This window comes from Ursus maritimus, unplaced genomic scaffold (genome assembly GCF_017311325.1).
Source record: "Ursus maritimus isolate PB19 unplaced genomic scaffold, ASM1731132v1 scaffold_4, whole genome shotgun sequence".
NCBI classification, from domain to species: Eukaryota; Metazoa; Chordata; class Mammalia; order Carnivora; family Ursidae; genus Ursus; species Ursus maritimus.
In genome coordinates, this window is record NW_024426552.1 from 65,156,299 (window position 1) to 65,183,402 (window position 27,104).

General features: G+C 39.1%; 2 protein-coding genes across 2 annotated transcripts in view; one reads left to right on the forward strand and one right to left on the reverse strand.

Annotated features, from left to right (window-relative positions):
* Nucleotides 1-9,624, reverse strand: part of HSPBAP1 (HSPB1 associated protein 1) — a 57,547-nt gene extending 47,923 nt beyond the window's left edge. Inside the window, exon 1 of the mRNA XM_008708156.2 lies at nucleotides 9,409-9,624. Coding sequence (XP_008706378.1) covers nucleotides 9,409-9,472 — 64 coding nt within the window. The 5' untranslated portion in view covers nucleotides 9,473-9,624. The remainder of the gene's footprint in view (nucleotides 1-9,408) is intronic.
* Nucleotides 9,625-10,936: 1,312 nt separating this feature from the next.
* The window catches only part of SLC49A4 (solute carrier family 49 member 4), a 67,524-nt gene continuing 51,356 nt past the window's right edge, over nucleotides 10,937-27,104 (forward strand). The window contains exons 1-2 of the mRNA XM_008708249.2: nucleotides 10,937-11,294; nucleotides 18,517-18,610. Coding sequence (XP_008706471.2) covers nucleotides 10,955-11,294; nucleotides 18,517-18,610 — 434 coding nt within the window. The 5' untranslated portion in view covers nucleotides 10,937-10,954. The remainder of the gene's footprint in view (nucleotides 11,295-18,516; nucleotides 18,611-27,104) is intronic.

Genomic DNA, 27,104 nt, shown 5'->3' on the forward strand with positions numbered 1-27,104 from the left:
ATTTATTCTGCTTATTTAAATCAGAGCCAATAGATCTGGCTTTGAACGTTCCCCAAAGAGTTCTCATATTTGGGTAAGATATATCTTGCCACCCTTCCACAAATACATACGTGGTCATTAGTAACATATGAGTAGTGTTTTGACACTACTTTTTAGATAGCTTCAAAGAAATATTTTTTCCTCTAACATAATGCCTGTTAAAAAAGTATTTAATGATTTGATTTAAAAATTCCCGACATCCCAGAAGTTATTAATAAGAGACACTAAAAACTAAAATTTGCTGAGAAAGCACCTGACCCAGTGACTAGGATATATTAAATGCTCAAACATTTGCTAAATGAATACAACGTGCTATAAAGTGTGTGCAGAACAGAGCAGTAGGATGCTCACCATAACAAGAAATTAGCATATTTACAGAATCTCAGGCCTAGCAATGAAATAAAACCATCAGCTGGTTGTGAGATAAAAGTAATTTGGTTTCTGATAGTTTAAACAACAATGAACTGGGCCATTAAATTAACAAATTTAAGTGTTACAACTTCCTTTAAAGAAGAATGCAATCTACATTGTATTAATTAAATAGCCTAGGGAAGGACTCAGTCACTCCAAGCCAGGTATATTTGCAAAGAGCTATAAAAATTCTGAAGCAACCTTGACAGGCTTTAAAGGATAAGTGTATTTAGGTCTAAACTTTTAGCAAGCAACAATTTCTAATGAAATGACTTAGAAACTGCTGAAAAAAGATTAGTGATCTAGGTGTTGCACAATAGTCTTTTCTCCATCTAAACGTAGCATGTTATTCAGATACTTTATTACAGCTTTGTTTTCCAACTAATTCTTTAGAGATAGTGAAACATGATTAAAAAGCAAATTGCCTTTTTCTCAGCAATTTTTTCTTTAATGAATGCAAGCTACAAGATAATTTGAAACCTAATTTCTCTGAATTTGTTAGCAATCTGCCTTCCGTCAGTTAATACCTGGCTTGGATTTGTATCTGCAATTTAGAATTCAAGAGGAGAATAAGGAAAACTTACCCAAGTTTCCAGAATTTGTTACTAATATTGATAGAATACGACAAAGACAAAGATCCTGAAACTGAAATTAACTCTCATGTCAGGTATAATTTTAATAGAAATGTTAATAACTATAAAATTTTAATTAAGTTTTATTAAAATCATATTTAAAAGTTTTCAGAAGGTTACATAAGAGTAGGTCACAAAACTGGGTCCTGGTATGGTAAGCTAAATTATTTCTTATTTCTAAATATATACACGGAAGCCTATGATGGTTTCATCAACAACTCTGTATACACATATAAGAAATTTAAAAACTTCTGGAATGGTAGATATTAGGATAAAAAATAATGAACATTTGGGCCACATCAGAAAAACACTGATGGAACTATGCAAGTACCACTTAACAAAATGATTATATTCATACTAAAGACCAAATGGTAAAACTTACACCAATGATAATTTTTCATTTCATAGTCACTATTTTAAAATGTCAATATAAACCAAGAAAATTCCCCTGAAAGTTAATATAATGCTTAAGTAAAATGATGATTAGTCACAAACCCTTTAAATTTCAAGGTCTAGAAGGTGATGCCACTGATGAAACCATAAACAGAAGTGTTGAGGCTGTTATGACATAATCTTTCCAATACCAAGCGTTGGTGCAGTAGTGAACACCCAAGCAGGTCCAGGCTGGGAACAGAAGACAGTTACATGCTGGACACTTCACATCCTCTTCTTCCCATCTTCTTACATTTGTAACTCTTGCCCAGTCAAGCCAAAAAAATCATCTTCTCCTCCTCACTTTAATCCATTTACGAGCCAGAACTCATAAATAGTACTTATAAGTTCAAAAGTAATACTGGTCCTAAACTTAAAGTAAGGAAGAGTAAATCTATATTTTGTGAGGTTAATACTAGAAAGAATAGGGTGCTTGGGTGGCTCAGTTGGTTGGGCATCTGCCTTTGGCTCAGGTCATGTCCCCGGAGTCCCACGATCAAGCCCTGCATCAGGCTCCCTGCTTAGGACGGAGTCTGCTTCTCCCTCTGTCCCTCACCCCTCTTGTGCTCTCTCTCACTCTCTCTCAAATAAATAAATAAAATCTTTACCAAAAAAAAAAAAAAATACTAGAAAGAATAGTATCTTAAAGTCTAAAGTTCTTTAAAAGGCTCCAAAGTATCTTCAAAATTTCTACCAAAATGTTTCCATCTAGCTCTTCAGAATTCCACTAGGAAAATTTTCTGTATTTCAAAATAAAATGGCTATTTTATCTAACTGTTCATCAAAAAAATTCAACAGCAGTCTTAAAAAGATATTTGCACACTCATATGCATAGCCACACATTTATAACAGCCAAAAGATGGAAGCAACCCAAACGTCCACTGACGTCATACAATGGAATATCATTCAGCCTTAAAAAGGAAGGAAATCCTATCATATGCTACAACATGAATGAATCCTGAAGACATTAGCTAAGTGAAAAAAAGCCAGCCACAAAAAGACACATACTGTATTATTCCACTTGCATGAGGTATCTAAAATAGTTGAATTCATAGAAACAAAGTAGGATGGCAGTAAGAGGGGCTGAGGGGAGAGAGAAAAGAAGAGTTGTTTACTGAGTAGAGTTTCAGATTTACAAGATGAAAAAGTTCTAGAAATCTGTTTCACAACGTGCATATACTTAACACTACTGAATTGTACTCTTAAAAATGGTGAAGATAATACATTTTATGTTATTTGGTTTTCACTACAGTTAAAAAAATTCAACAGTATAGTTCTGTTATTTGTCCTTATCAAATATATTTAGCTACACATGAATTATATATATGCTCTAGCATGGAAATTGTTTACATAGGCTTTTGCTTTTCTTTAAACTCAACTGCCTCCTTGTGCCTTTTTTTTTTTTAATCAGAAAAAAAAAATGACAGAGTACAGCATCTCCAACTGAGGAGGAGTAAATCCGGTCACGTAGGAATGTCAGCACTATACGAAACTCAAGTCCCTACAACTCTGGAATGAGGTTTTTCCTTGGGAATGTCAATGTTAAAACAGCCAGTTATTTTACCACCAAAATGTGCTTATTTGGGAAGAGCAGGGGAATTACAATTCAGGACAAGCAAACTGACTTTAGGAGGGAATGGGGAAGTTCTGAACAAAAGTTCATTGGCAAAAACAAGAGTTGGAGGTTGTGGCGATTTCTCATTGGCTGCAAGGGGCGGTTAGTACATTGTTGCTGGGGCAGGGAGGGATCTTCCTTCTTTCAAAAGCAGGAGATAAATTCCTATTTGAAAAGGGTCCTCCCTTATCAAGTTACTTCGTATCTGCCTACTTCATGCTGGTGATACAGGTTGCCACGAGTGGTATCTGCATGAGAGGTCCCCTTTAAGGATTTCCCTATTCATTTTAAATGTTTACTCATTTCAAGGAAGACTGGAAGAAGAGTTACTTTAAGTATATTCTTCTCTTCATCGAGACATAAACCTGGCTACAATTAAAACTATCAGAGCCCAAGAGAAAGAAATACAACCTCAATCTGAGGGTGGAATCAGATTCAAAGAATTGCACTTTCAATTTCACTGAAAAGCTTCAAACAATGTGTGATCCTCTAAAATCTCAGAATTTAAGTTGATTCTTAACAATAAACAGTTTCATGTTGGTTGGTTGGTTTTTAAGAATTTATTTTAGAGTAGTTCTAGGTTTATAACAAAATTGAAAAGGTACAGATTTCCCATATATCCCCTTCCCTCATATGCATAGGCTCCCCATTATCAACATCATTCACCAGAATGGTACATTTTTTTTTTTAACCAGGATAAACCTGAATTGACACGTCATAATCACCCAAAGTCCACAGTTTATCTTAGGGTTCAGTGTTAGCGTCATACACTCTATGGATTTAGACCAAAATATAATGACATATATCCATCATTATATCATACAGAGTATTTCATTGCCCTAAAAATCCTCTGTGCTCTGGCTACTGATCACAACCTGAGCCGAAATCAAGAGTTGGATGCTCAACGGACTGAGGCACCCAGGTGCCAGGGAAACAGAGCACCTTTACTAAATAATAAAATATTATGAACTTTAAGCTGTAATAGCAGTAACATGGTTCTTTATTTTGCATTTTTAAGGTCCCTTTTCTTTTCTGTTTTTTTATAAGTACATTTTTTAAAAAAGATTTTATTTATTTATCTGAGAGGGAGAGGGAGCGAGAGAACAGGGGAAGGAGCAGAAGGAGAGGGAGAAGTAGATTCCCTGCTGAGCAGGAAGCCCCCACATGGGGCTCAATTCCAGGACCCTGGGATCATGACCTGAGCCAAAGGCAGACGCTTAACCGACTGAGCCACCCAGGCGCCCTTGGTCCACTTTATTTTGAAATAAGGATTCTAATGCATCTAAAGGATTATCAATATGATCATGTTCTGCTTTTAATAAATTTCAAGCTGTTACTTCAAACAAAAAATATCACATCCTTGAAGGCAAGATGATTACTTTTCTATCTCTAGAGCTTAGCACAATGTTTGGCATAAACTGATGCTAAATGAATGTTTTCTGAATACACACTTCATTTTTACCTATGTATCTAAAATATTAAAAGTTTTATTAAAACTAACCACTTGTTTTCTCTACTTCTGAGCTCTTGAGCACAATCAGAAACAGTTTCAAAACAAAAGGATCCACAAGTTGTGGAACAAAGATCCACAATTTCACCATCACCTCCACTGGGTCCCTTTCCTGCTCCCAGCACGTTAGTTATCAGTGGTTGATTCCTATCACCCTTGCCCCTACAGCAACCATTCTAAAGCTTCTTCACTCTCAAATCCTTAATACCTCTCTCCACTTCCTCACTCTTTGAGGTGTTAGTGTCATACACTCTATGGCCTTGCTCTATTTTTCTTAGAAAACTGAAACCCTCTTCTTCACTTCAACACTTCTGGTTGACCCTGCTCTTGCTTGGTTTTTTAAAGGACACAATCTTCCTTCTTTTCACCCGCATTCTCTGCTACCAGTTCTACTCTATAGGAACCAGTCTGTCTCCTCACCTTCCTCCCTGCCCTCTGGACCTTGTATGACTCAGGCTTTTCTCTGCTCACTTCTACTGCTAGCCTTGCCTGCCAGAAACGACCTCTTTCATTCATTTCCATATTCAAACTATACCAAACTTTCAAATTATTCTAGGAAGTACAAACCAATCCAACTTGCATTAGATCTTTCTTCTCTCAGCCCCGAAGCACTGAAGGTGTGTAAGATTTACTTCCCAATTAATTTCCTCCTGCTTGTGGATATGTCTTACACTACAACTCTCTTTATCTGCATCTTTCCCCCTCAAACTGTAATTTACAAGCTATTTTAAGGCAAGGGCTGTCTTCTACCTCACTGTATGAAATAGTCTTCTGTTTATAATATACATTACAATATTTTTTGATAATAGAATGGTAATAAGTTTGCTCAAAAATTAACTTCCCTATGACTCCCACAATATTCATCATTATCCTGAATACACTGACCCTTTTACATCGTGTATTTAATGTACGCACTTTTTTTACCCTTTGTTCACATAAGTTTTATGTAATTTAAAGCAAAGCCTTCTCTTCTGGTAGGATTTTGTCTATTTAATTTACTTTGTAATGGTAATAAGCAGTCACCCAAACTGTTGATTCTGGAGAGGAGGACAGTTTAAAATGTGGTTGAAAGTTCCATAGATAGGATACTGAGAATCTAATACGAAAATACAAAGTCACCTGCAAAAATGTGTATGTATGCTACATTTTTCAGGGGAGCAAATCCATATTTTCATCAGATTTTTTTCTTTCCTTAGGACTTCAAGATCAAGAATCACCAGTTTCCTCTGGGGCACCTGGGTAGCTCAGTCAGGTTAAGTGTCCAACCCTTGATTTTGGATCAGGTCATGATCTCAGGGTCATGATCTCAGGGTTGTGAGCTGGAGCCCTGCATGGGGCTCTGTGCTGGGCATGGAGCCTGCTTAAGATTCTCTCTCTCCTTCTCCCTCTACCCTGCACCCATGCTTGTGCTCTCAATCACTCTTAAAAAAAAAAATAAAAAAGATTCACCAGTTACTTCAAAAAGTTAAATATAGGGGAGCCTGGGTGGCTCAGTCGTTAAGCGTCTGCCTTCGGCTCAGGGTGTGATCCCAGCATTCCTGGATTGAGTTCCACATCAAGCTCCTCCGCTGGGAGCTTGCTTCTTCCTCTCCCACACCCCCTGCTTGTGTTCCCTCTCTCGCTGGCCGTCTCTCTCTCTGTCAAATAAATAAATTAAATTAAATAAAAAAACAAACAAAAACAAAAAGTTAAATATGGAATCATCTTATGGCCTAGCAATTCCAATTTTAGATATATGCCCAAGAAAACTGAAAACATATATTAACACAAAAATGTGTATATGAATGTTCACAGCAGCATTATTCATAATAGCCAAAAAGTGAAAACAACCCAAATGCCATCAACTGATAAATGGATAAGCAAATGAGGTATTATCATACCATGGGATATTACCAGGCCATAAGAAGGAATGAAGTATTGATAAATGCTAAAACACAGATGAACCTTGAAAATATTATGCACTGTGAAAGAAGACAGACACAAAAGCCCCATATTGTACGATTCCATTTATATGGAACATCCAGAATAAGCAAATATCTGCAGAGACAGAGAGTAGATTAGTGACTGCCAGAGGCTGGGGAGAGGGTCTAATTGGGAGTGACTACTGACGGATACCAGGTTTCTCATTGTGATGAAAATGTTCTGGAATTGTAGTGGTAATGGCTGCACAACTTTGTGAACATACTAAAAACCAGTGAATTGTATGCGTTAAAAGGGTGACTACATGGAAAGTGAATACTAAATCTAAAAAAACCCTCGTCTTAATCAGCTGCATGCTTGATATCTTTTGCATCATCTTTCCATACCTATGCATTCACACATTACTCCCAACCACCTCCTTTTCTTCAGGTTCCTAATCTCCATGTAGTTTCTCAGGCTGGAAAATTCCAGAGCTCTCCCTGATTTCTTTTCTCTCAGTTTCAACATCCATCAGTCACCAATGCCAGGCCTTTTTATTAATAATAAAAATGGTCGCCACTCTTGAATGTTTTTCCTGCTAGACACTGTGCTAGATGATTCACAATTATCTTTAACTCTTACAATAATCATGCATTTAACAGAGGACAAAACTGAGGCTTACAGGGTAAGTACCTGTTCTTTCGTCTTTCTCCCTCCCATCTATCCCCCATCCTTCAGGCATTGATCCTCCTGACGTCAAATCTGATCGTGTTACTCCCTTACCTAAAGCTCTTTAAAGGCCTCCTACTGTCGTAAAGTCCAGACTCCTTAACTTGGTATAAGGTGCCCTTCACGATCCCACTTCCCTCACCACTTCTAATACCAGCTTCTTCAGGTTCCTGGACCATGACATGCTCTTTTTCCTCCTGCCTTTGGACTTGGCACAGAGTTCCTTTATTCATTCACTCAACAAATATGTTCTAAGTGTCCATTATGTGCCCGGGCATTGTACTTGCTGCTTGGGCACTGTGGTGAACAGAACAGATATAGGTTCTGCCCTAAAGGTACTTAAGTACATGTGGAGGAAACAATAATAATCAAGTAATTTCCGACTGCAGTAAGTGAAATGAAGGAAGCAGGAACATAAATGGTTAGGAGTCAGGGGAAAACGAAAATGACTGTTTTAGATAGGTTGGTCTGGTAAGAACTCAGGTGGTGACATACTCTGAAAGCTGAAGATTAAGAAGCCCACTATGTGAAAAGTAGACAAGAGGAGGGGGAAGTGAGTGACAAAAGAGGCTCCTGGAGACATCAGCAGAGCCCAGACCAAGGATTTCTGTAGGTCATGGTTAAAAGTTTGGATTTTATTCTAAGTGCAGTGGAATTCACTGAAGAATTTTAAGCAAGGGAGTGTCACTTTTTTGCTGAACGGAGAAGGGATTGGAGGGGCACAAGATAAAAGACAGGGTCACATGCTGAGGATACGGCAATGGTTTAGGTGAGAAATGTGGATTTGCACAAGGGTCTGATAGTGAAGGAGGGAAAAAGTAGACAAATTAGATGCAGAACTGACCTGACTTGTAAAGTCACCCATTGAAAGTGAGAAAGAGATGAAGAGAGGATATAGTTTGGGGAATTGTCATTGGAGGAAGTAAGCTTACCACAGAAACAGAATCAGAGGATCTCAGGCCCATGCTGGCTCAATATTCAAGAGGTTGATCATTTTCATTTTATACTGTCATCAATTTGCCCAGGGCTTTTTCTAGCAAAATTCAGCCATATAAGTGCAGGTGCAAAGAGGACAAAAGGTTGGGTTCATCAAGAGTATGAGTTCTGCCAGAAAAATAAAAGACAGGGAGGGACAAAGGAACGGTGCATCTTCAGGGGAGAGATCATGATAAAATAGAACATGCATTATAAACTTGATAAGGGGGTTCAGATGGACAGAAAAGATAAGAATCAATGGATGGGAGGTATAAAGTTCAAGAATTGTATCCTTGGGGTACATAAGGTTGTTTATAAAGAAAAGAGACTGTGGTGAGACAGGAGGAAGTTATAATTGTTTCTTCCGCTCAGATTGGTCATTTCCCGCTCTAGGCAAACATGACTATTTGATCTCCAACGACAGCCATCCTGTTTTTCTGCTCCCTGTCTTCCCACAACTCCCCAGCACTACCACCTAAGTTTGTCATGATCTCATTCAATCTTAAAAGAACCACCTCCATCTACTTCTTCCCTGAAGCATTTATGTTTTCCCCACAGGGATCTCTCCTCCTGGTGACAGCCCTCACCCCGTGTGTACTGCTGGTATTATTCATGTTACAAGGTATTAATCATTCTTTTCCTTTCCACGCCCCTTTACTCAATTGAAAAAAGGCATTATTATAAACAATCAAAAGTCTCTAGATCCCCAGTAGCAGTACCCAGAACTGCGCCAGGAACAGAGCACTCAATAAATGCTAACAGAGATCTCTGGCACAGGGGCCACCCAACCTCACTGGTTATCTAAGGCGGGACTCCACCAAAATCTAACAAAAGCTCATAATCTCTGCTCATAAAAGACCCAGACACTTCCATTTATCTCAAGAGTGGGCTTCACTTTCACAAATTTAATTTTAATCCATTCAAACCACCCTCATGCGTGAATCAGCCCTGGCAGAATGTGGGGATACAGAGCCTGCACGATGACTGGAAATCTGGATGCCCCAATTTGAAAAAGCCACCTTCCCTAAAAATAAAAAATTTCTTCAGTTTAATGCAGTGCCGGAGAGACGTGAAATAAGAGCTAGATCAAACGGCCATATGAAAGGTGCCAGAGATTGAGCTGGCACCGTGTTGTACTCGTGGTCTGACTTCAGCCTGGCGCCTACCTTCCACCTCTCCAGCTCCAGCTGCAGGGGCCTTTTCGGTGGTCGCCCCCGGGGTTGCTGCCATGGCTAGCTCAACCCCCACCCCAAAGCGGAGTGGAGTGGCAGCCGGTTCAGGGGACCGCCAAAACCCGAGCTCTGGAGTCGCACGGCAGGAAGGAGCCGCGGTAGCGATTCCAAGGATCCCCCGGAAGCACCACTCACTAGGCAGTCACGTGACGGGCGCTGGGCGGGGCCACGCAGGTTTGTTTTGGTTCCCAGGTTGTTGCAAAGTCAGCACGTGGTCTCGGCTGTAGCGCTTTTTATCTTCCCCAGACGTTTAGCTGCCTTCCATTGTCGTCTTTTTTAGTCAGGTCCTACATATCTGCCTTGCCGCTTTCCTACACCCAACATTATTGGAGTTTGGGGGGATGGTTTGCATTTCTGTGGGCTCCGGGCAGTGGAATGGGACTCTGCCTCCGCTTACACTGCAGCCGCTCTTACCAGGAGAGCCCACGCTTCTCTTCCACCTCTCTTGCCCTTTTGGCAGTAACGTGACTCCATCTGGTTTTTGTGGCTTCTGGGGAATACGAACTTCAGGCAAATGTCCTTTAATTGCGATCTCCGTGACTCATTTCCCGACCCACACAAGCCAAATCGCTTGACCTAGGGTTTCAAGGACACTAACCGACAGCTGTCAGGCTTCTGGGTTTGTATAATGAAATAACCGGCTGCTTGATCAAGAGATCAACAACCCCGACCCTTCTCACTTACCTTTCGTCTGGTCAAAATTGTAATAACTGGAGATAGATCTAAGTCATTAGGGACAGAAATCTCTTAATCAACATATCTTTTTGCTAGCCTATTAATGACAGGCAACAGGTAAAAAGATATCTATTTCTTTTTTATATACATATGAATGTAATTAGCTAGTTTATAATCTCATTGGTTAAGACAAAAGTTAGCTGATAAAACCAGGCAGTACTTACTGTCTGTAAAAAATAAATTATTTTCAAGGGGCAAATCCAACAGCTCAATCTTATCCTATCTCCCCCTTTAATTTCTAAAGTTAGAAATCAAAAATAATAATAATAAATCCAATATAGAAGCAAGCAATAGCTTAAGTGACCGGAGGTATCCGAGTTGTTTATTGGACACGTGATGTAAACTTAGGCACTTCCTCCTGCAATCCCAGGTTCCTTGCTCAACCTCCCCTAAACACAGCCTTTCTGGGAGTTTCCTTTTCCCGGGCTCAGCCGCGCTCCTCCCGCCTTTTTATTCCTGCCTCAGGGACGGGGGTCTCCACGCCCTCTCCCGCCTCAGTTTCCTCTCCAGTACCCGCGAGGGGGCTGCCCCAGTGCGGTACCCCAGCCTCCTCCCAGCCCGAGGCACCTGCCCCGCCTTCCAGCCCCGGGCCGGTTAGCGCGGCGCAGGCGCACCGGGCGCGGCCCTGAGGCCGAGGGCGACCACAGCAGCTTCTGCCTCTGCCTCCTGCGGCCGCATCCGCGCGGGGCTGGTCGGCGGCCACCCGGACGGTGCTGGGCAGGGGCCCCGCGGGCCGCGCGTCGCCATGGGCGCGGGCTGGAGCAGCGAGGAGGAGCGGCAGCCACTGCTGGGCCCCGGGCTCGGGCCTGCGCCGGGGGCCGTCTGGAGAAGCCGGGAGGCGGCGGCGGCGCTGCCCGCGGCGGCCCCGGGTCCCGGGCGGGTGTACGGGCGCCGCTGGCTGGTGCTGCTGCTCTTCTCGCTGCTGGGCTTCGCGCAGGGCCTGGTCTGGAACACCTGGGGCCCTATCCAGAACTCGGCGCGCCAGGCCTATGGCTTCTCCAGCTGGGACATCGCGCTGCTCGTGCTGTGGGGACCCATCGGCTTCCTGCCCTGCTTCGCGTTCATGTGGCTCCTGGATAAGAGAGGTGAGGGGGTCCGGGCAGCGCAGGCAGGCGCGGTCACTCCCGGGGGAGCCAGAGCCCGGGCCGTCGCCGCCCTCGGCTTCGTCTTAAGGGTTATGTGAGGTGACCGACTGTTGCTGGTATCCCATTCCTGACCAGGAACCCTCTGTCCCCAAAGCGACAAATACGGGGAGGCTTCTTTGCCCATACTGTATTTATGTTTACATCAAGGCCCATTATGCAACAGCAGAGATTAAGTGATCATGGTTTTGCACAATGTGGACATCAGAGCATTCCCGTGCACGTGCTATGTTTTTTACACCTGACCAAAAATGACTGATGCTTTGACTTCAAAGGGATTTGGAGGTGTTGAGGATGAAAGGTCAGAAAATAGACTGATGATGCCCAGATATAAGGAAGTATTGAGTTGGCTTTGCATAATAGATGACTCCAGCCCAGGGTTTTTGGGAAAATCCAATCTGAATGCTTTGATTTCTCTAAAATGGTGCACGGCAGCTTTAAAGTGTGTGTTTGTGACTAGGTGGTTATGTCAGTTGAGATTTATGACTCTCAGATAAAGTGTGGCAGATGAATGTAGACTCTCTGAGGAATACTCTGGACAGACATCTCACTTTACTACTTGCCAGTGTGATTCTGTGAGGAGAAAAAAGAGGTCAAACAACTGAATGATAAGGCATTGAATTATACCACACAGGTATGGGTAAATGATTCACGATCACTGTGATGTAGCTGCTGAAAAAGGAGGACAGTTTTAGGCATAGAAGTAGAGTGTCAAACAGAAGTAGTTTGATACACTCAAGCATTGGGTCCGAGCATTAATTTTAAGAAGACCATTGACAAACTGGAGCACTTTGAAAGTCGTGTGACAAGAATAATGATGTAAAAATCACAATGTGTAAGATTAAGGGAACTGGGTGTGTCAACATTTACAAAGAAACTTGAGGCAGAATATAAAATATGTGAAGATCAAGTAAAAGAGGAATTAGACTCACTGTGTGGAGTTGTAGAAGGAAGAACTAAATTGAGTGAAGCTACAAAAGGATGTAACTCAAAGCAATAAAGGAAGAACCTTCTAAGAACAAAAAGGTGTCCAGCCCTGGAAGGTGTGTCTTGACTGGCATAGAACTTCCAGATAGAGTAAGTACTTTTGCAGAGGATTTGTGCTAGATGCTGAGGAAGGTTTCTTGTACTGAGTGAAGTTTTCTTCCCCCCACCCCCCAATTTTTAAAAAGATTTATTTATTTATTTATTTATTTATTTATTTATTTATTTGAGATAGAGTGAGCGAGCGAACGAGAGAGAGAGCATGAGCAGGGGAGAGGAGGAGGGAGAGGGAGAAGCAGACTCCATGCTAGCTGCATCCCAGGACCCTGGGATCATGACCTGAGCCGAAGGTAGATGCTTAACCAACTGAGCCACCCAGGCGCCCCCTGAATGGAGGTTTTCTTTGTTTTGTTTGTTTGTTTGCTTTTCAACTGAATTATAGATTGTATTTGGATTTCCCAGTTTTTCAGCTAACGTCTTTTTTTTTTTTTTTCCTCTTCCAGGATTCAGTCTAGGGTCCCAAATTGCATTTAGTTACCATTTCTCCTTAATCTCCTCCAATCTATGACAATTCCTTTGTCATTCCTTACAAGGTTGGCTAAATTTAGGGGAAAATGTTATTTTGTTGTTTCTTTTTATTTATGTTTTTGTCAGGAGCATTTTCCAATATCATTTTCTAAATTGAACCAAACTTGTTTTTATGGTAGAAGAATGTTAATTTTTGCCTTTTTTATTATAATTGTATGAACTATCTGTGGCTAGATAAATTCACTTTATAAAATAAGTTACTTTAGGAATTATTTCAATAGTTCCTGTAACCACATGGGAAATTCAATTTTATATTTGCCATTGGTTGAAGCAATAAAAAATAAACGAAAAATTCTTTTTTAGGAAGTGATTTTCCTTTTCAGTAGGAGAAAGCTAATATACTTGCATATGTTGGCTGTCCTGCTGCAGATGTCCTATATACATACATAGAAAGTAAGTTCTGGCATTCTTGGGTACTAAAATACCTTGCTCCCTAGAGGGTAGATAGTTGTCTGGCCTTCCTGCTGCCACAGGTCCCAGCCAGCTTATCATAGAAGACCGGTTATCTTCCAAAGATGGGTTTGCCAAGAGCAAGTGAGCCCTAGCAGCCAAGTGAAGAAAGTTTCAAGGAGATAGTACCTAAATGTGTGCTAAGTACTGAGAAGATAGACTTCACAGAGCCTGTATTCTAATGAGGAGATCTAGGCAACAAACAAAATTAAATATTTAGTATGTCAGATGATGATAAATGCTATGGAGGAATATAAAGCAAGGCAAGAGAGAAAGAGAGGAGGTCAGTGTTGGAGAATGGAATGCTTGAAATTGAGATTATGCCATGGATGCAATCATAGTAAAGATAAGGTCAGAGTATAAAGAAGAGAACAGACTACTGAGGTATAGGGTAGAGAACATGATCATGGATGAAGAAGTCGGGACTGAGAGGCAGGGATATTGAGATGATCATCTAGTGGATCTTGAAATCACCAGATTTAAGAAAAAGTACTGTCATAAGGAGGAATAATGAGCCAAGACATTTGCAAATGGTGAGGGTGAATGCCCTGGAGACAGGTTTGGTAGGCTCTAGACAACTGCAGCAAGGAGTTTTGAGTATTAGAATTAGATATATATATTAGATCAAAGGTTGTTCTGGCCATGATGGAATATTAGGAACTGGATTTATCCTTCAATTTTCAACTAAAAACAAAAAAAATTAAAGTATAATGAAACAGTTTTCAGACATTTGACAACAGGCAGGGCAGGGTGGTGATCCCTATGAATGCTTCAGCCTACTGACTTCAGAGAATTTCTAGGTATCAGTGTAGAGATGGGAAGCTCAGACTGAGTGCTGCAGTTTCCCTAGGTTGAGGAGACAGTTGAGAATTGCAAGAGGCCAACTTAGCTAGAATTCTTAGGGTGGAGTACCAGAGAGGAATAAAGCTTTACAGAAAGTTCTAGATCTACAGGGAGTTTCTCTTGAATCTTCAGCTGATAACTGATCAGCGGATACATGTGAGGAAACTACCAAATGCTGGAAAAAGGACCAGCAAAAAAGAACAGGCAGAACAATTCCCAGAGTTCACACAAGGCTTGGAATAGTTCACATTCCCAAGGCTAGAAAGGGAAAAGCTCAAAATGCGTAAGAGTTTGGGTTGAATACTCATAGGGGCATTGCCTCAGTAATAAAGACAAAAGAACCCTAGGCTAAAGAATGCTCTGGTTTCACCTAATAAAGCTTAAAAGTATGCCTCAGAAAGATCAAAAGTAACTCAGCTATATCTTACAATATCGTTCACCAATATTTAAAGAAGTGCCAAAAAAAAAAATCCATCATCCAACAAGGTAAAATTCAGAATTCCTGACATCAAAATAAAAATTTATCAAGCATGCAAAGAAGCAGGAAAATACAACCCATAAAGAGGAGAAAAAACAATGAATAGAAACAGATCCCAAAATGGCACAAATGGTAAATTGAGTAAGCAGGAACATCAAAACAACTACTTTATTCTATATTTGTTCAAGAAAATAGAAGAAAGCATGAACATGTTAAGGAGAGACACAGGAAACATAAAAAGACCAACATTAAATTTCTATAGATGGAAATGCAATCTGACCAAAAAAAAAAAAAAAGATGTACTGGACAGGATTTAATAGCAGGTTAGACATTGCAGAAGGAAAGATTAGTGAACTTGAAGACGGCGATAAGTACTATCCAAAATAGAAGAGAGGGGGGCAAAAAAGACTAATAAGAAAAAAACCAAAAACTCCACCAGCATCAGTGAACGGTGGGACAGTTTTAAGTGACCTAATATACATGTAATTAGGGTTCTAGAAGAAGAGAAAAGTAAGGGAAGGGCATAGAGCATGATGAAGGAGGGCCCCCAAAATTGAAGAAATAATGGCAGAAAAATTCTGTCTCTATAAACCCACAATTCTAAGAAACACAAGAATCCTAGCAGAAGAAACATGAAGAAAACTACACTGAAGCACATCATAATCATGTTGCTTAAAACCAGAAAAAATCTTAAAAGCATCAAGAAAAGAGACTGGGGAACTTGAGAAAGGAGAGAGTGACAGTGATCTGGAAGTGCTGGGGAAGCAGTGTCATGAGGGGAGAGGTTTTGGTGGGATTAAGAAAGTAAAGAGAACACTTGGAGAAGGGCTTGAGAATATAGGGATTCCACTGATTCACTGACTGTCAGCCTTCCGGAAGGCGCAGTGGAAAGGTTTCAGGAGTTGGGGAGGCTGTAGAGATGAGTTCAGATTAGGGGATATATGAAGCCATATTTGTATAGGGATGACCTGTGAATCTTGGATCTCTCATTACTGATGTAGACAGGAAAACAGGCACAATATGATTGTTCCTGATGGTCCCCAAAGCAGTTTGAGGTGGCAAGCCTATGGCTTTTGGGGATAGTGAGACTGGAGGTCTCCTCACCAAGAACAAACAGAGCTCGTCTTCTCTCCAGTTGATGGAAGTATGGAGCCTGAGAACACTCTTACCAGATGAGCTTTCTGGCTATAATTAATTTCCCATGCATCCACTATGGATGTGCGTGTGTGTTCCGATGAACTTTGCGTCCTGATTTTTTAGGCACAGTTGTTGTAGAGATGCCATTCTTGTACCAAATATGTTCCCAGCAAAAGGAGTCCATGGGAAGGAAACTTCCTGCAGCGTCTGTGCCATATTTGAATAGAATTTATTTTTATTTTCAATCATGTTTGGTTTTCTGAAATTGTTCTAATGCCTTTCATCGGTTGGGTTTTGCACTCACATCCTAGTACTGTAATCACTTGGAATCTATTTATTTACATAAAAGTACTAGATGTCTCATAGGCTTATTTTCTGGTGTCCTCATATCTTTCCTTCCCAAAGTCAGTTGATGTTATTTTGATTACATGAAATTATAGAGTCCTGTCTTGTCAAGATTCAAGTGAGATAAAGAAAACATTTTATTCGGAATTGAGCATCATCTGGGGTGGATTAAGTAATACTTGGCAACAATTAAAAATAAGCAAGAAATCTACAAGCTGTACCTGTGAGGTTGCTTTAATAATCAGCTTTCACAACTTCTTTATTATGAAATGTATATATTTAGCTGTTATATTATCGTCTTTTTAATAAAAACTATAATTGAGTAGAAAAGTGTGCCAACCTTTAGCAGTAATAATAGGAAACTGGGTTATTTGGACTCTGTGGTCATAAACAATGCCTCCCTGCTTACTTGGTGGCTGCTTACCTTAATTACAAACCAAATACTTAGGAAAAAAATAAGTATCGTGTAAAAGTTAAAACCTTATAGTCCCAAATCTGTAACATTTTAATCAGTATCTCATAGGACACCCCATATAGCCTTATAAGAACAACATTTTGCAAGTTTAGCATATTTATGACCATGAATTTACTTTTTATTAATTACATTCTATTTCCCATGGCTATAATGTGGGTTTAAAATTTGCATTCTGTTAGTAGAAGCAGTAAATGAGCAGTATGTATGCATTACTTCTTACTGAGAAGCACAATTTTCGATGATATTCCTTCTGCCAAATTGTATTAATCATATTCAAATCATACAAGAATATTATAACGCTAACTCTGTTCATATCACAAATTATCCTCAATGTGGCATGTGTGTGCCTGATCCAGATCTCAAGTTTATTTTCCTTACTATGTTTAATCTGCATAATTACAGTTTTGTTGACTTTCAATTTCCTTGGTTAAGAAACAAAATTCAGCTGATTAAAGATCTTACTGGCTTTATTCAATGATTCTTGAATCGGGCAGGATCTCATCTAGCATATAGAAAGGAGTTCCAAGGGCTGTGCAAAATGAAAGACTTTTACAAGCAGAAGGGAGTGGGAACAAGGAAGTTACAGTAGCAAAAAGTGGATTGCTTGTGGCAGGGTCATTTTCCTTTAGAGGATAGGAGGGGGTCTAGCAGGCAGATTACCTCACTAGCACTGACTGACTAGGTTAGTGTTCCATTTCTGGGAGAACCAAAACTGTCATTAAGTCAGGGCAGTTTGGTGACATGAGGCTTAGCATGAGCAACTCCATTTTGGGCCTGTTGTCTTGTTTTTAACATCTTCAAGCAGAAAAGCCCTTTGAAAACCAAAATACTTAACTATCTCCCCTCTGTCAAAAAAAAGAAAGCCCTGGAAAAAAAAGAAAAATTTGGATTAAAAAATTTGGCTTCAGTCTGTTCACCATGAATGGTTTCAAGGAGGCATTGAATTTGGGAGAAATTGGAAGAAGTGTTGCCACTTTTCCCACATGCTCAGTATGAGCCACCTGTGTGATGTGGCTGCCACAAATAGGTGGCATTAGTTCAGTAGTAACAGAAGTGTAGCATTACAGCAGTAGGAATTTATAATCCCATTATATTACTATAGCTACAATATTGTGTCTATTTTTGATTACCTTATTTTAATATTTTTATATTCTCTTTTACCTTGTTATCCATGTGACCTACCCTTGGCACACATTTTTTAAATAACTTTATTTGGGATAGAAAGGAAAAAGCTGTTTGGTCCATATTATAAAGTCCTAAGCTATGCCTTTTTTTTTTTTAACGGTATAATTCTATAAATTAAAAGCTACCTGATACGTCAAGAAAAATAAAAAGACCATTGTTGTATTCATAATCAAAGGGTTCTAAAGGACCACCTCATATAATAAGCATTAGCTTGTTCTGATTATTAGATAAAATACATAATTGGCCAGTTGTCATTTTTCAAGAAAATTTAAAGCCATGATCTGTCTACTTTAAAAAACTTTTTAGGGGCAGTTTAGAGTTTTTGCAGCTTGCATTTGAAAACTAGAAATTTTATATTGGAAGTATAAAACTAAAATAGCTAGTTCTTTAAAAATATTTTCTATATTTTTTACTATTACATGTGAACAAAACATTGTAACCATTCATTTTGAAAAACTGGAACTAATGGAACTTCTTCCATGATGTCATCATTCAAGTTTTCTATTAAAGTTAGAATCATTTCATTTTCAGTATGGAGAGTTTTTTCCCCATGTGTGGAGTTTCAGCAAAAAGCTAAAAGAATATAATATCACTGTGATTGAGTAAAAAAACCTTTGCTTTTAACACTGGACTTACATGAAAAGAATATAAAAGATAACCCAGATTTTTTTCCCCCCTAGGTCTTCGGATAACTGTGCTTCTGACATCCTTCCTTATGGTTTTGGGAACTGGTCTAAGATGCATACCTGTATCAGACTTAATGCTTAAAAGAAGGTAAATCCTATAAATAACTTAAAATTTCTTCCCACATTTTTCTTCTTTTGTTATGAATATATTATATATGTTTGGTTATAAGCTTTTAGTAAATGGTTCCATTTTTTTTAAAGATTTTACTTATTTGAGAGAAAGAGAGGGTGCACACAAACAGGGGAGAGGTAGGAGCAGACTCCTCACTGAGCAGGGAGCCTGACTTGGGGCTCAATCCCAGGATCCTGGGATCATGACCTGAGCTGAAGGCAGACACTTAACTGACTGAACCACCCAGATGCCCCTAAACAGTTCCATTTTTAAGAGGAGGGTCATAGTTATATTAGCATTTATTTTTTCCGTACATAATGATTAATTCAGTGGACGTTTATTAATTGTCATATGGAAGATGACTATACTACTTTTTGTGTAAATAAAAAAAGAACAAGTTAATCTTCATGCTATCCAGGAGCTGTAATAACCATGAGAAAATAATGGTATAACATAAGGAAGAATAATGTAGCTAGTGCAACAGAAGAGGTATAAAACTGTCCTGAGAGATGGAGAGAAGTTTCGGCTGAGGGTATCAAAAAGAGTTCGTGAAGGAGGTGATAATTAAAGTAGGCATTGAAGGATGAGTAGACCTGGGACTTGGTAACTATAGTTAGGGAAGGAATATTCCAGAGTAGAGGAATAACAGGAACAAAGGCAGAGAGGCAGGTAAGCATAGGCCTCTCCTGGGATGGTTAGGTAGCTTCATTTGCATACAGCAGCGTTTCTGTACCTGGGTCTGTGGATTTATTCTCAGAGGGGACAAGGTATATGAAGATTTAAAAGTTTTGTTTTCCTTTTGGTTAGCATATTAAAAATTATTTTACCAGTAATAATCTGTAATTAAAAAGACATTTTTATTGACCAAAGTGTCATTATCTTAAATTAGTGTTTCTCAAACTGGGGTCCTTGGATGTGATCTTGAAGGTCATTGAAAAAATTTTCCCCTTTTAAATGAAGGGGGACAAATCAGAGCGGGAGACAAACCATGAGAGACTGTGGACTCTGGGAAACAAACTGAGGGTGTCAGAGGGGAGGGAGGTGGGGGATGTGTTAGCCCGGTGATGGGTACTAAGGATGGCACGTATTGCATGGAGCACTGCGTGTTATATGCAAGCAATGAATCATGGAACACTACATCAAAAACTAATGATATACTGTATGGTAACTAACATAACATAACATAAAATAAAATAAAATTTTTTTTAAAAAAAGAAAAAGAAAAAATTTTCCCCTTAAAAAGGATCTATAAATTATTCAAGTTTGGGAGACAGTCTGTCTACAGGTTAAGGTATAAAAATGGGATATAAATAGAGGAGTTTAGAAAAGGTTATCCAGATTATGAGAGATCTTGATGCCGTCCTGTAGAATTGTGTTTTCCTCACTGGGCAGTTGTAAGCCACTTGGGTTCTTAATTGGCTCAGAGCAGTAGTAGGATCTGACCTGTGTTGGGTAAACTACTGATTTGAGGTATGTCACATTGATTACAGAAGGTAGAGATAGCTGGGAAGAGACCAGGAAAGAAGTGAGAGCCCAAAGTGGAACCATTTTTTATTTGTTTTTTCGTTTATCAGTTCACTTAATAAAATTCACTGAACTCCTACTGTGTGCCAAGCTCTCTTCTGAACATGGGGAATACAGCAGAGAACAGTAAAGACAAATCCTTGCCTCTTGGAGTTTACATTCTGGTTGGGGAGACTGACAATAAACTAGATAAATAAATAAAATACCTCGTATGTGTTTTGGAGAAAATATAAAATAGGAAAGAAAGATCTGAAATGTCAGGGGAAGGATGGTGAAATTTCAGAAAGAATGGCCAAAAGAAAAAAAAAAAGACAAAACCTTACTGGGAAGATAACTTCTTGGGGTAAGAACCCAAAGGAATGGGCCATGCATTATCTGGGGGCCAAGCATTCCAGGCAGAACAGCAAATGTAAAGGAAGAGCTCTCCTGGCAGGGAGGCTGGTGTGCCTGGAGCCAAATCAGACATGAGAGGCTTCGTGGGAAGTGGTAGGAAATGAGATCAGCACATTATGGAATAGTGGTGGGAATGTGAGATAAGATCCTTTAAGACCTTAGCTTTTTCTGAGCTAGGAAACCATTGGTGATTTTGAGCTGAAGAGAACCCTGGTCACAAGCTGGTTTGTTGAGAATAGACAAGCTGAAGGTCAAGGGCAGGAGTAAGAAGACCGGTTGGGGAGCCCGTGCAGTAAACCAGGTGAGAGATGATGGGTTTCGGTGGAAAGCTATCTTCATTTCCTATCCTTTTGAGTGAGGTTTTAACAGATAAGTTTCATTATTGTGTTTGAGGTGTTCTTAATTTTTCAAACATACGGTTTTCTTTTAAGCATCCACAATTTTTAAATACAAATTTCAGTAAGCTTAACTTCAATAATGCATTCTTTTTAAAAGCCCATTAATATTTGTATTAGCTTTTCTTCTGTTTCGAGCCATCCATTCTATTCTCTGTAGCCCTATTCCCCTTTGTATCTTTTCCAGATATAAAACTCTAAGGGTAATAAGGAATTGACTCTCCGTCTTGGTGAAGAAGGTGATATGGAAAAGAAATAGAGCTCATAAAGAAATATAAACAAAGATAGGAGGAGATGAAAGAGAATTACTAAAATGAAGAGTTCAGAGAGATTGAATCTTTGATAAAAAGAGGGTATAAATTGAATTTTCAATCCTCGTGCGTTCATCTATAAAGAATGTAGGAATATTATCCCCTTAAAAATGAGACTTCGTTTTATGTCCATACAGTATTTCTTTTAAGCAGTAGTATTAATGCATATGCAGCTGTTAAGATGAAAATGCTACAACCAGAATATGTGTTTTGACTAGTAGGTTCAGTAGATCACCACTTCTAAGCTTCCATCTCTGTCTGATATTCAGCAGGAAGGGGCAAAGACCTATAACGTCCATTTGGCCAGCATTGAAACAGGTACTTGGCAATCTGTTTTTGTGCCCGTGTTTTACTTGGAGCTTTTTGAGCCTCAGACCCAGCCTTCTGGACCAGTGTCCCTGCACCCTTGGCTTCCTGTATCTTAGCTTCTGTAAGTCTCCAGACGTGAGAACAGCAGCTTCTGACAAGCTCTTTCCTCAACCTAGACTCTTCTCACCACCTTCCTAATGGTGTTCTATCTCTGCATGGTATCAATATTGCTTTTACCTGCATAGTACCAGTAAAAATTCAAGAAAATTATTTTTCCACTTCTGTTAACATCATGGATAAATCAGGAACTTAGAATAATGAACTATAAGCATTTCTTTGTGATTGGGAAGCAAAGCATCCCAAAAAAATCATAGATGGCATTGCTGCATAGCACTGGATGACATTACTCTGTGGCATGAAATATGATATTACATGCCCAGTAAACAATTTAAAGATTTCTGGAAGGTGAACTTACAGTAAGTTATATCTGCTTTTAATTGTAGGTGTATCCAGTGATTCCTGTAACACAAGCCATGTTATCCTCTAATTCAGTGAATTTTCATTAATATAAATAATAGATAACATTTACTAATGTGTGTTAAATAGTTAAATAGAATGGTTCTAGTGAACATAGATTTCTTTTTTTTAAGAAATATATTCCATTGTGAAATGTGTGCAACTGGCAAATTATATTTAAAATGACCGTACCAGCGGTATCCAGCTGGCTCAGTCAGTGGAGCATGCAATTCTTTATCTCACGGTTGTGGGTTTGAGCCCCATGCTGGGTGTAGAGATTACTGAAATAAAATCTTTTTTAACTAATTAATAAGTTAATTAATTAAAAAAATAAAATGACCATACCAGAAGAGATTGTTTAATAAATGGTCTTATGATCATTGCTTAGCTATCTGGGGATCAAAAAATGGAGAAAAACTTTAAATCTCTGTCTTACCACTTAAGTAAATTCCAGTTGGATCAAAAATGTAAATGTAAAAAATGAACCATAAAAGTGTTAGATAAGGAGGCTATTTTTCAATGATCTTAGAATGAGGAAGACCTTCCTATTAAAATGCAAGTCTCAGAAGCCATAAAAGAAAGGCTTCATGCATTTGACTAAATAAAAATTTAGGATATATGCATGATTAAGTATACTATAAAACAAAATCAAAAGACAAGTTAAAAGCTGGGAAATATTTGCAACAATAAAACAAATGGGTAACTTCCTTAGTTGAAAAGAATTCTTCAAATCAATAAAAAAAATAGCAACTTAGTAGGAAAATGAGTGACAGATACAAGCACGTAATTACAGAAATTAAAATACATTCGACATAAAGTTAGAGAAAGATGCCCAACTCTATCATAATTAAAGAAATGAAAATTAAAACAGCATGTAGATGTCTGTTTATTGGCAAAAATGAAAAAGTATGATAACATGTTGCTTGAGGTAGGAAAAAACGGGCCCCGCTAGTGTATGAGTAGTTCGGGGCATTCCTATTTGGAGGGCATTTTGGCAGTATTTATTAGATTCAAAATGCAATGTCCTTTAACCCAGTATTTGCACTTCTAGAAAGTTAGCCCAAATATGTTCTACCAGTTTGCAAGGATAACCGTGTTTTGCATCTTTGCTTGTAATAGTAGAAGGCTGTTTTCAGAAGGCCTGTGTCTTCGGGATGCCTGGGTGGCTTAGTTGGTTAAGCATCTGACTCTTTTTTTTTTTTTTAAGATTTTATAATTATTTATTCGAGAGCGAGAGAGTGAGCAAGAGAAAGAGCACAAGCAGAGGGAAGTGGCATAAGCAGGGGGAGTGGCAGGCACAGGGAGAGGGAGAAACAGACTCTCTGCTGAGCAGGGAGCCTGACTCGGGGCCCAGTTCCAGGACCCTGGGACCGTGACCCAAGCCAAAGGCAGCCACTTAAGCAACTGAGCCACCCAGGTCCACCAAGCATCCGACTCTTGATTTTGGCTCAGGTCACGATCTCAGGGTGGTGAGATGGAGCCCATGGAAGACTCCGCACTCAGTGGGGAGTCTGCTTGAAGATTCTCTCTCCCTCTCCCTCTGCCCTACCCCCCACTCACATTCTCTCTTCCTCTCACTCTCAAATAAATAAATAAATGAATGAATCTTAAAAAAAAAAAAATAAAGAAGAAGAAGGCCAGTGTCTTCAACAGAGGACTGGTTATGGTGAAGTGTATGGTGGAATAGTATGCAGCTGTGAAAAGGAAGCAAAAGTTCTGTATGTGCTGAATGGAAATATCTCCAAGATACATTGTCCAGTTTTATAAAAAGGCAGTTTACATATTATGTAACATGTTATGTTTAAAATGTTCCTATTTAGGAAAAAAGTAGGAGGGATGTATGGCAAGGACTGTTTGTGAAAGAAGCCATTACCGTTGTTTCTGAGGAGGAGGTCTGGGGAACTAGAAGTCTGGGGTGGAAAAGGAGATTTACTCTTTATCTTGTACTCTTTCCTACTCTTGGGAATATTTTTACCGTGTGCATATATTACCTTTTTTTTTTTTTAAGATTTTATTTATTTATTTGACAGAGATAGAGACAGCCAGCGAGAGAGGGAACACAAGCAGGGGGAGTGGGAGAGGAAGAAGCAGGCTCCCAGCAGAGGAGCCTGATGTGGGGCTCGATCCCAGGACTCTGGGATCATGCCCTGAGCTGAAGGCAGATGCTTAACGACTGATCCACCCAGGAACCCCCATATATTACCTTTTTGACTGAAGACACTAGTTAAGTGAAACTAGAATGATCATGTTAGAGTGTCAGTAATGAGAGCAAGAGAAGGAAAGGCAAGGAAGAGTTATATGCAGATTTCCCCAGTATAGAAATATAAAGCTTTTGATTTAAAAGTGAACAGTTGGCAGATTTCAAAACTAAGACTCTTCTTTGTAAAATACATTAAGATTCAGATTTTCCTAGATCAGTGTTTTTTAAAAGTATGGTCTGCACACTACCAACTTATTTAAAATACAGATCCTGGGGGCCCCACTGCAGTCCCACTCATGTAGTCTCTGGAATGAATTCCCAGAATCAACAGTTTTAACAAGCTCCTTTCGTTAATTTATGCTCATTTAAGTTGGAGAACTACTGCCTTAAGTACTAGCATCCTCACTTTAAATGGTAACCGATTAAGCAAATTGCATTGTGCTTGCCCATCCTAGTATAATCATGTAATATATTTAATGTCTTAAAGCCGATTAAGATTTAGCTTTTATTCAATCATTTTATTTGCCCTAATTTGACTCTTAAATGTCCAGGGGTCAAGTTTTACAACTGTTTCTGCATGGTGGTAATATGGGCTTCACATGAGAAAGATTGGTAGGGGAAGACAACTCATCTTGATTAGTATTCAACAGGGTGAAAAAAGGGAGTAGAAAGGTGTAGAGAGTAACTTTTTCCCCCTTTTGGTTGTCTTTAGGATATGGTTATTTCTGAGACATTTCTTCCAGGGGCCCATACAGTAATTTATATGAATATTCTTATTTACTTTGTTTAGATTAAATATAATATACATATAGAAGGTACATAAACATGTGTGTACACTTTAGGGAAATAATCATAAAACAGGCAGCCATGTACCCATTACCCAGTTTAGAACTCTAGAACTCCCCATGGGCCACTTTCCTTCCTTACTGTACATAATCACAATCACGCATGTTGATAGGATTTTTGGAATAGGCTGAGTTGAAAGTTAGGAAGAGTACATTCAAAGTCTGTCGCAAATCCTATTTTTTTTCTTCTGAATAAAGATTTGCTCTAGATGTTTTTTTCTCTTATTACCAAAAGGAACAAACGATTAAAACATTTATCTGCAACAAAGTCATTGTAGGAACAAAATAGGCTAAAGTAGACATTGATAATAATTTAATGTAATTAAAAACCCATAAATTAGTAGGATTGTTAAATAAATCATGTTTTATTAAATAGGTTTATCTAATATGTGTTTGGGAAAATCAGTTACCTATTTGGTTACTTTACATGCATCAGAATATGTTCCAGATGGAATAGTAAGCTATGTATTTAAAAATGAGACCGTATAAGGGAAAATTAATCTTATCCCTAAAGAGATTGCTTTTTTCCAAGCATAAAAACAATGAAAGATATCACCAAGGGAAAGGTTTATGGGTTTGACTACATAAACATTTGAACCTTTATGCTTCAAAACAAATCAAAATTAAAACGCAAACTGGGAAAAATATGTGTTGCAAGTATGATAGATAGCGGATAAAATAATATAAAAATATATAAGCAGTTTAGGAAAGTGAATGGAAAAATGGATGTAGTAGACGTAAATAACAAATGTTGGTTCCCAGATTTCATCCTTTAAATTCATAATTCAACAGTCAACATTTATTGACAGCCCATATTATTAATAGGGTATAGGCCAAGCTGTGTAATAAAGATATTAAGGATACACAGGCTCAGTGAGAAAGAAGTTAATTTTTCTCTGGAAAAAGTCTAGAAGATAGTGGGTTGCTTGTAGGCAGCTCTGTTCCACAAGTCCCTCCAAGGACCCAAGTTTCTTTTCTGTTATCGCTCTAACATCCCTTAGGGTGATGTCCTTGTCGAAGTGGTCAAAGCTGGCTGGTAATCATACCCTCGTTCTAGCCCACAGGAAAGGGAAGTAGGACATCCAGGACAATGACTACATCGTTAGGTGATGACTAAGAAGTTGTATATGTCATTTGTCCTCACATCCAGTTGTACAGACTTAGTCACATGGCCACGCCATCCGTAAGAGAGGCTGGAAATACAGCTCAGCAGCCATGTACCCAATTAAAACTCAGGTAGATAATGTAGATAAATATATAAAGCATTCATTCAAAAAGAGAAAAATTGCAGTACACCAATAGGAGAAAAGACCAGTAATCAAAAGAGAAATGCAAATTAAAACAAGGAGATGCTTTTTGGCCCTATCAAGTGTGGTAGGCAGAAGAATGCTCCCATCCCCAAAGGATATATATGTTCTAATCTCTGGAACCTGTGAACATGTTACATTACATGGTGAGGGAAAGCTTTGGTTGCAGGGGGAATTAAGCTTGCTAATCAGCTGACCTTAAAGAGAGTATCCTGGTTTATCCAGGTGGTCTCAGTGTAATCACAGAAGTTCTTAAAAAAGAAACAAAAGAGGAAGTCTGAGAGATGCAGCATGACCAGACTCAAATCTCTCTCGCCAGCTTTGAAGACAGGAAGGGGGCCCTGAACAAGGCTTGCAGGTGGCCACTAGAAACCAGGAAAAGGCAAGGATGTTGATTCTTCTAGAACCTCCAGAAAGGAACACAGCCACACTGACACTTTGATTTTTGGCTCAGTGAGACCCAGGGACTTACAACTTACAGAACTGTAAGATAATAAATGTGTGTTGTTTTAAAGCCATTAGTTTTGTGATAATTTGTTATAAGAGCAATAGAAAACTAAAAACCAAGCTATTTGAGTGCATGCGTGTCTGTATATTTTTTTGAATAATGGCAGTGCTGGTAAGACAGGCACTGTTAATCACTACTGATGGGAATATAAATTACTACAAA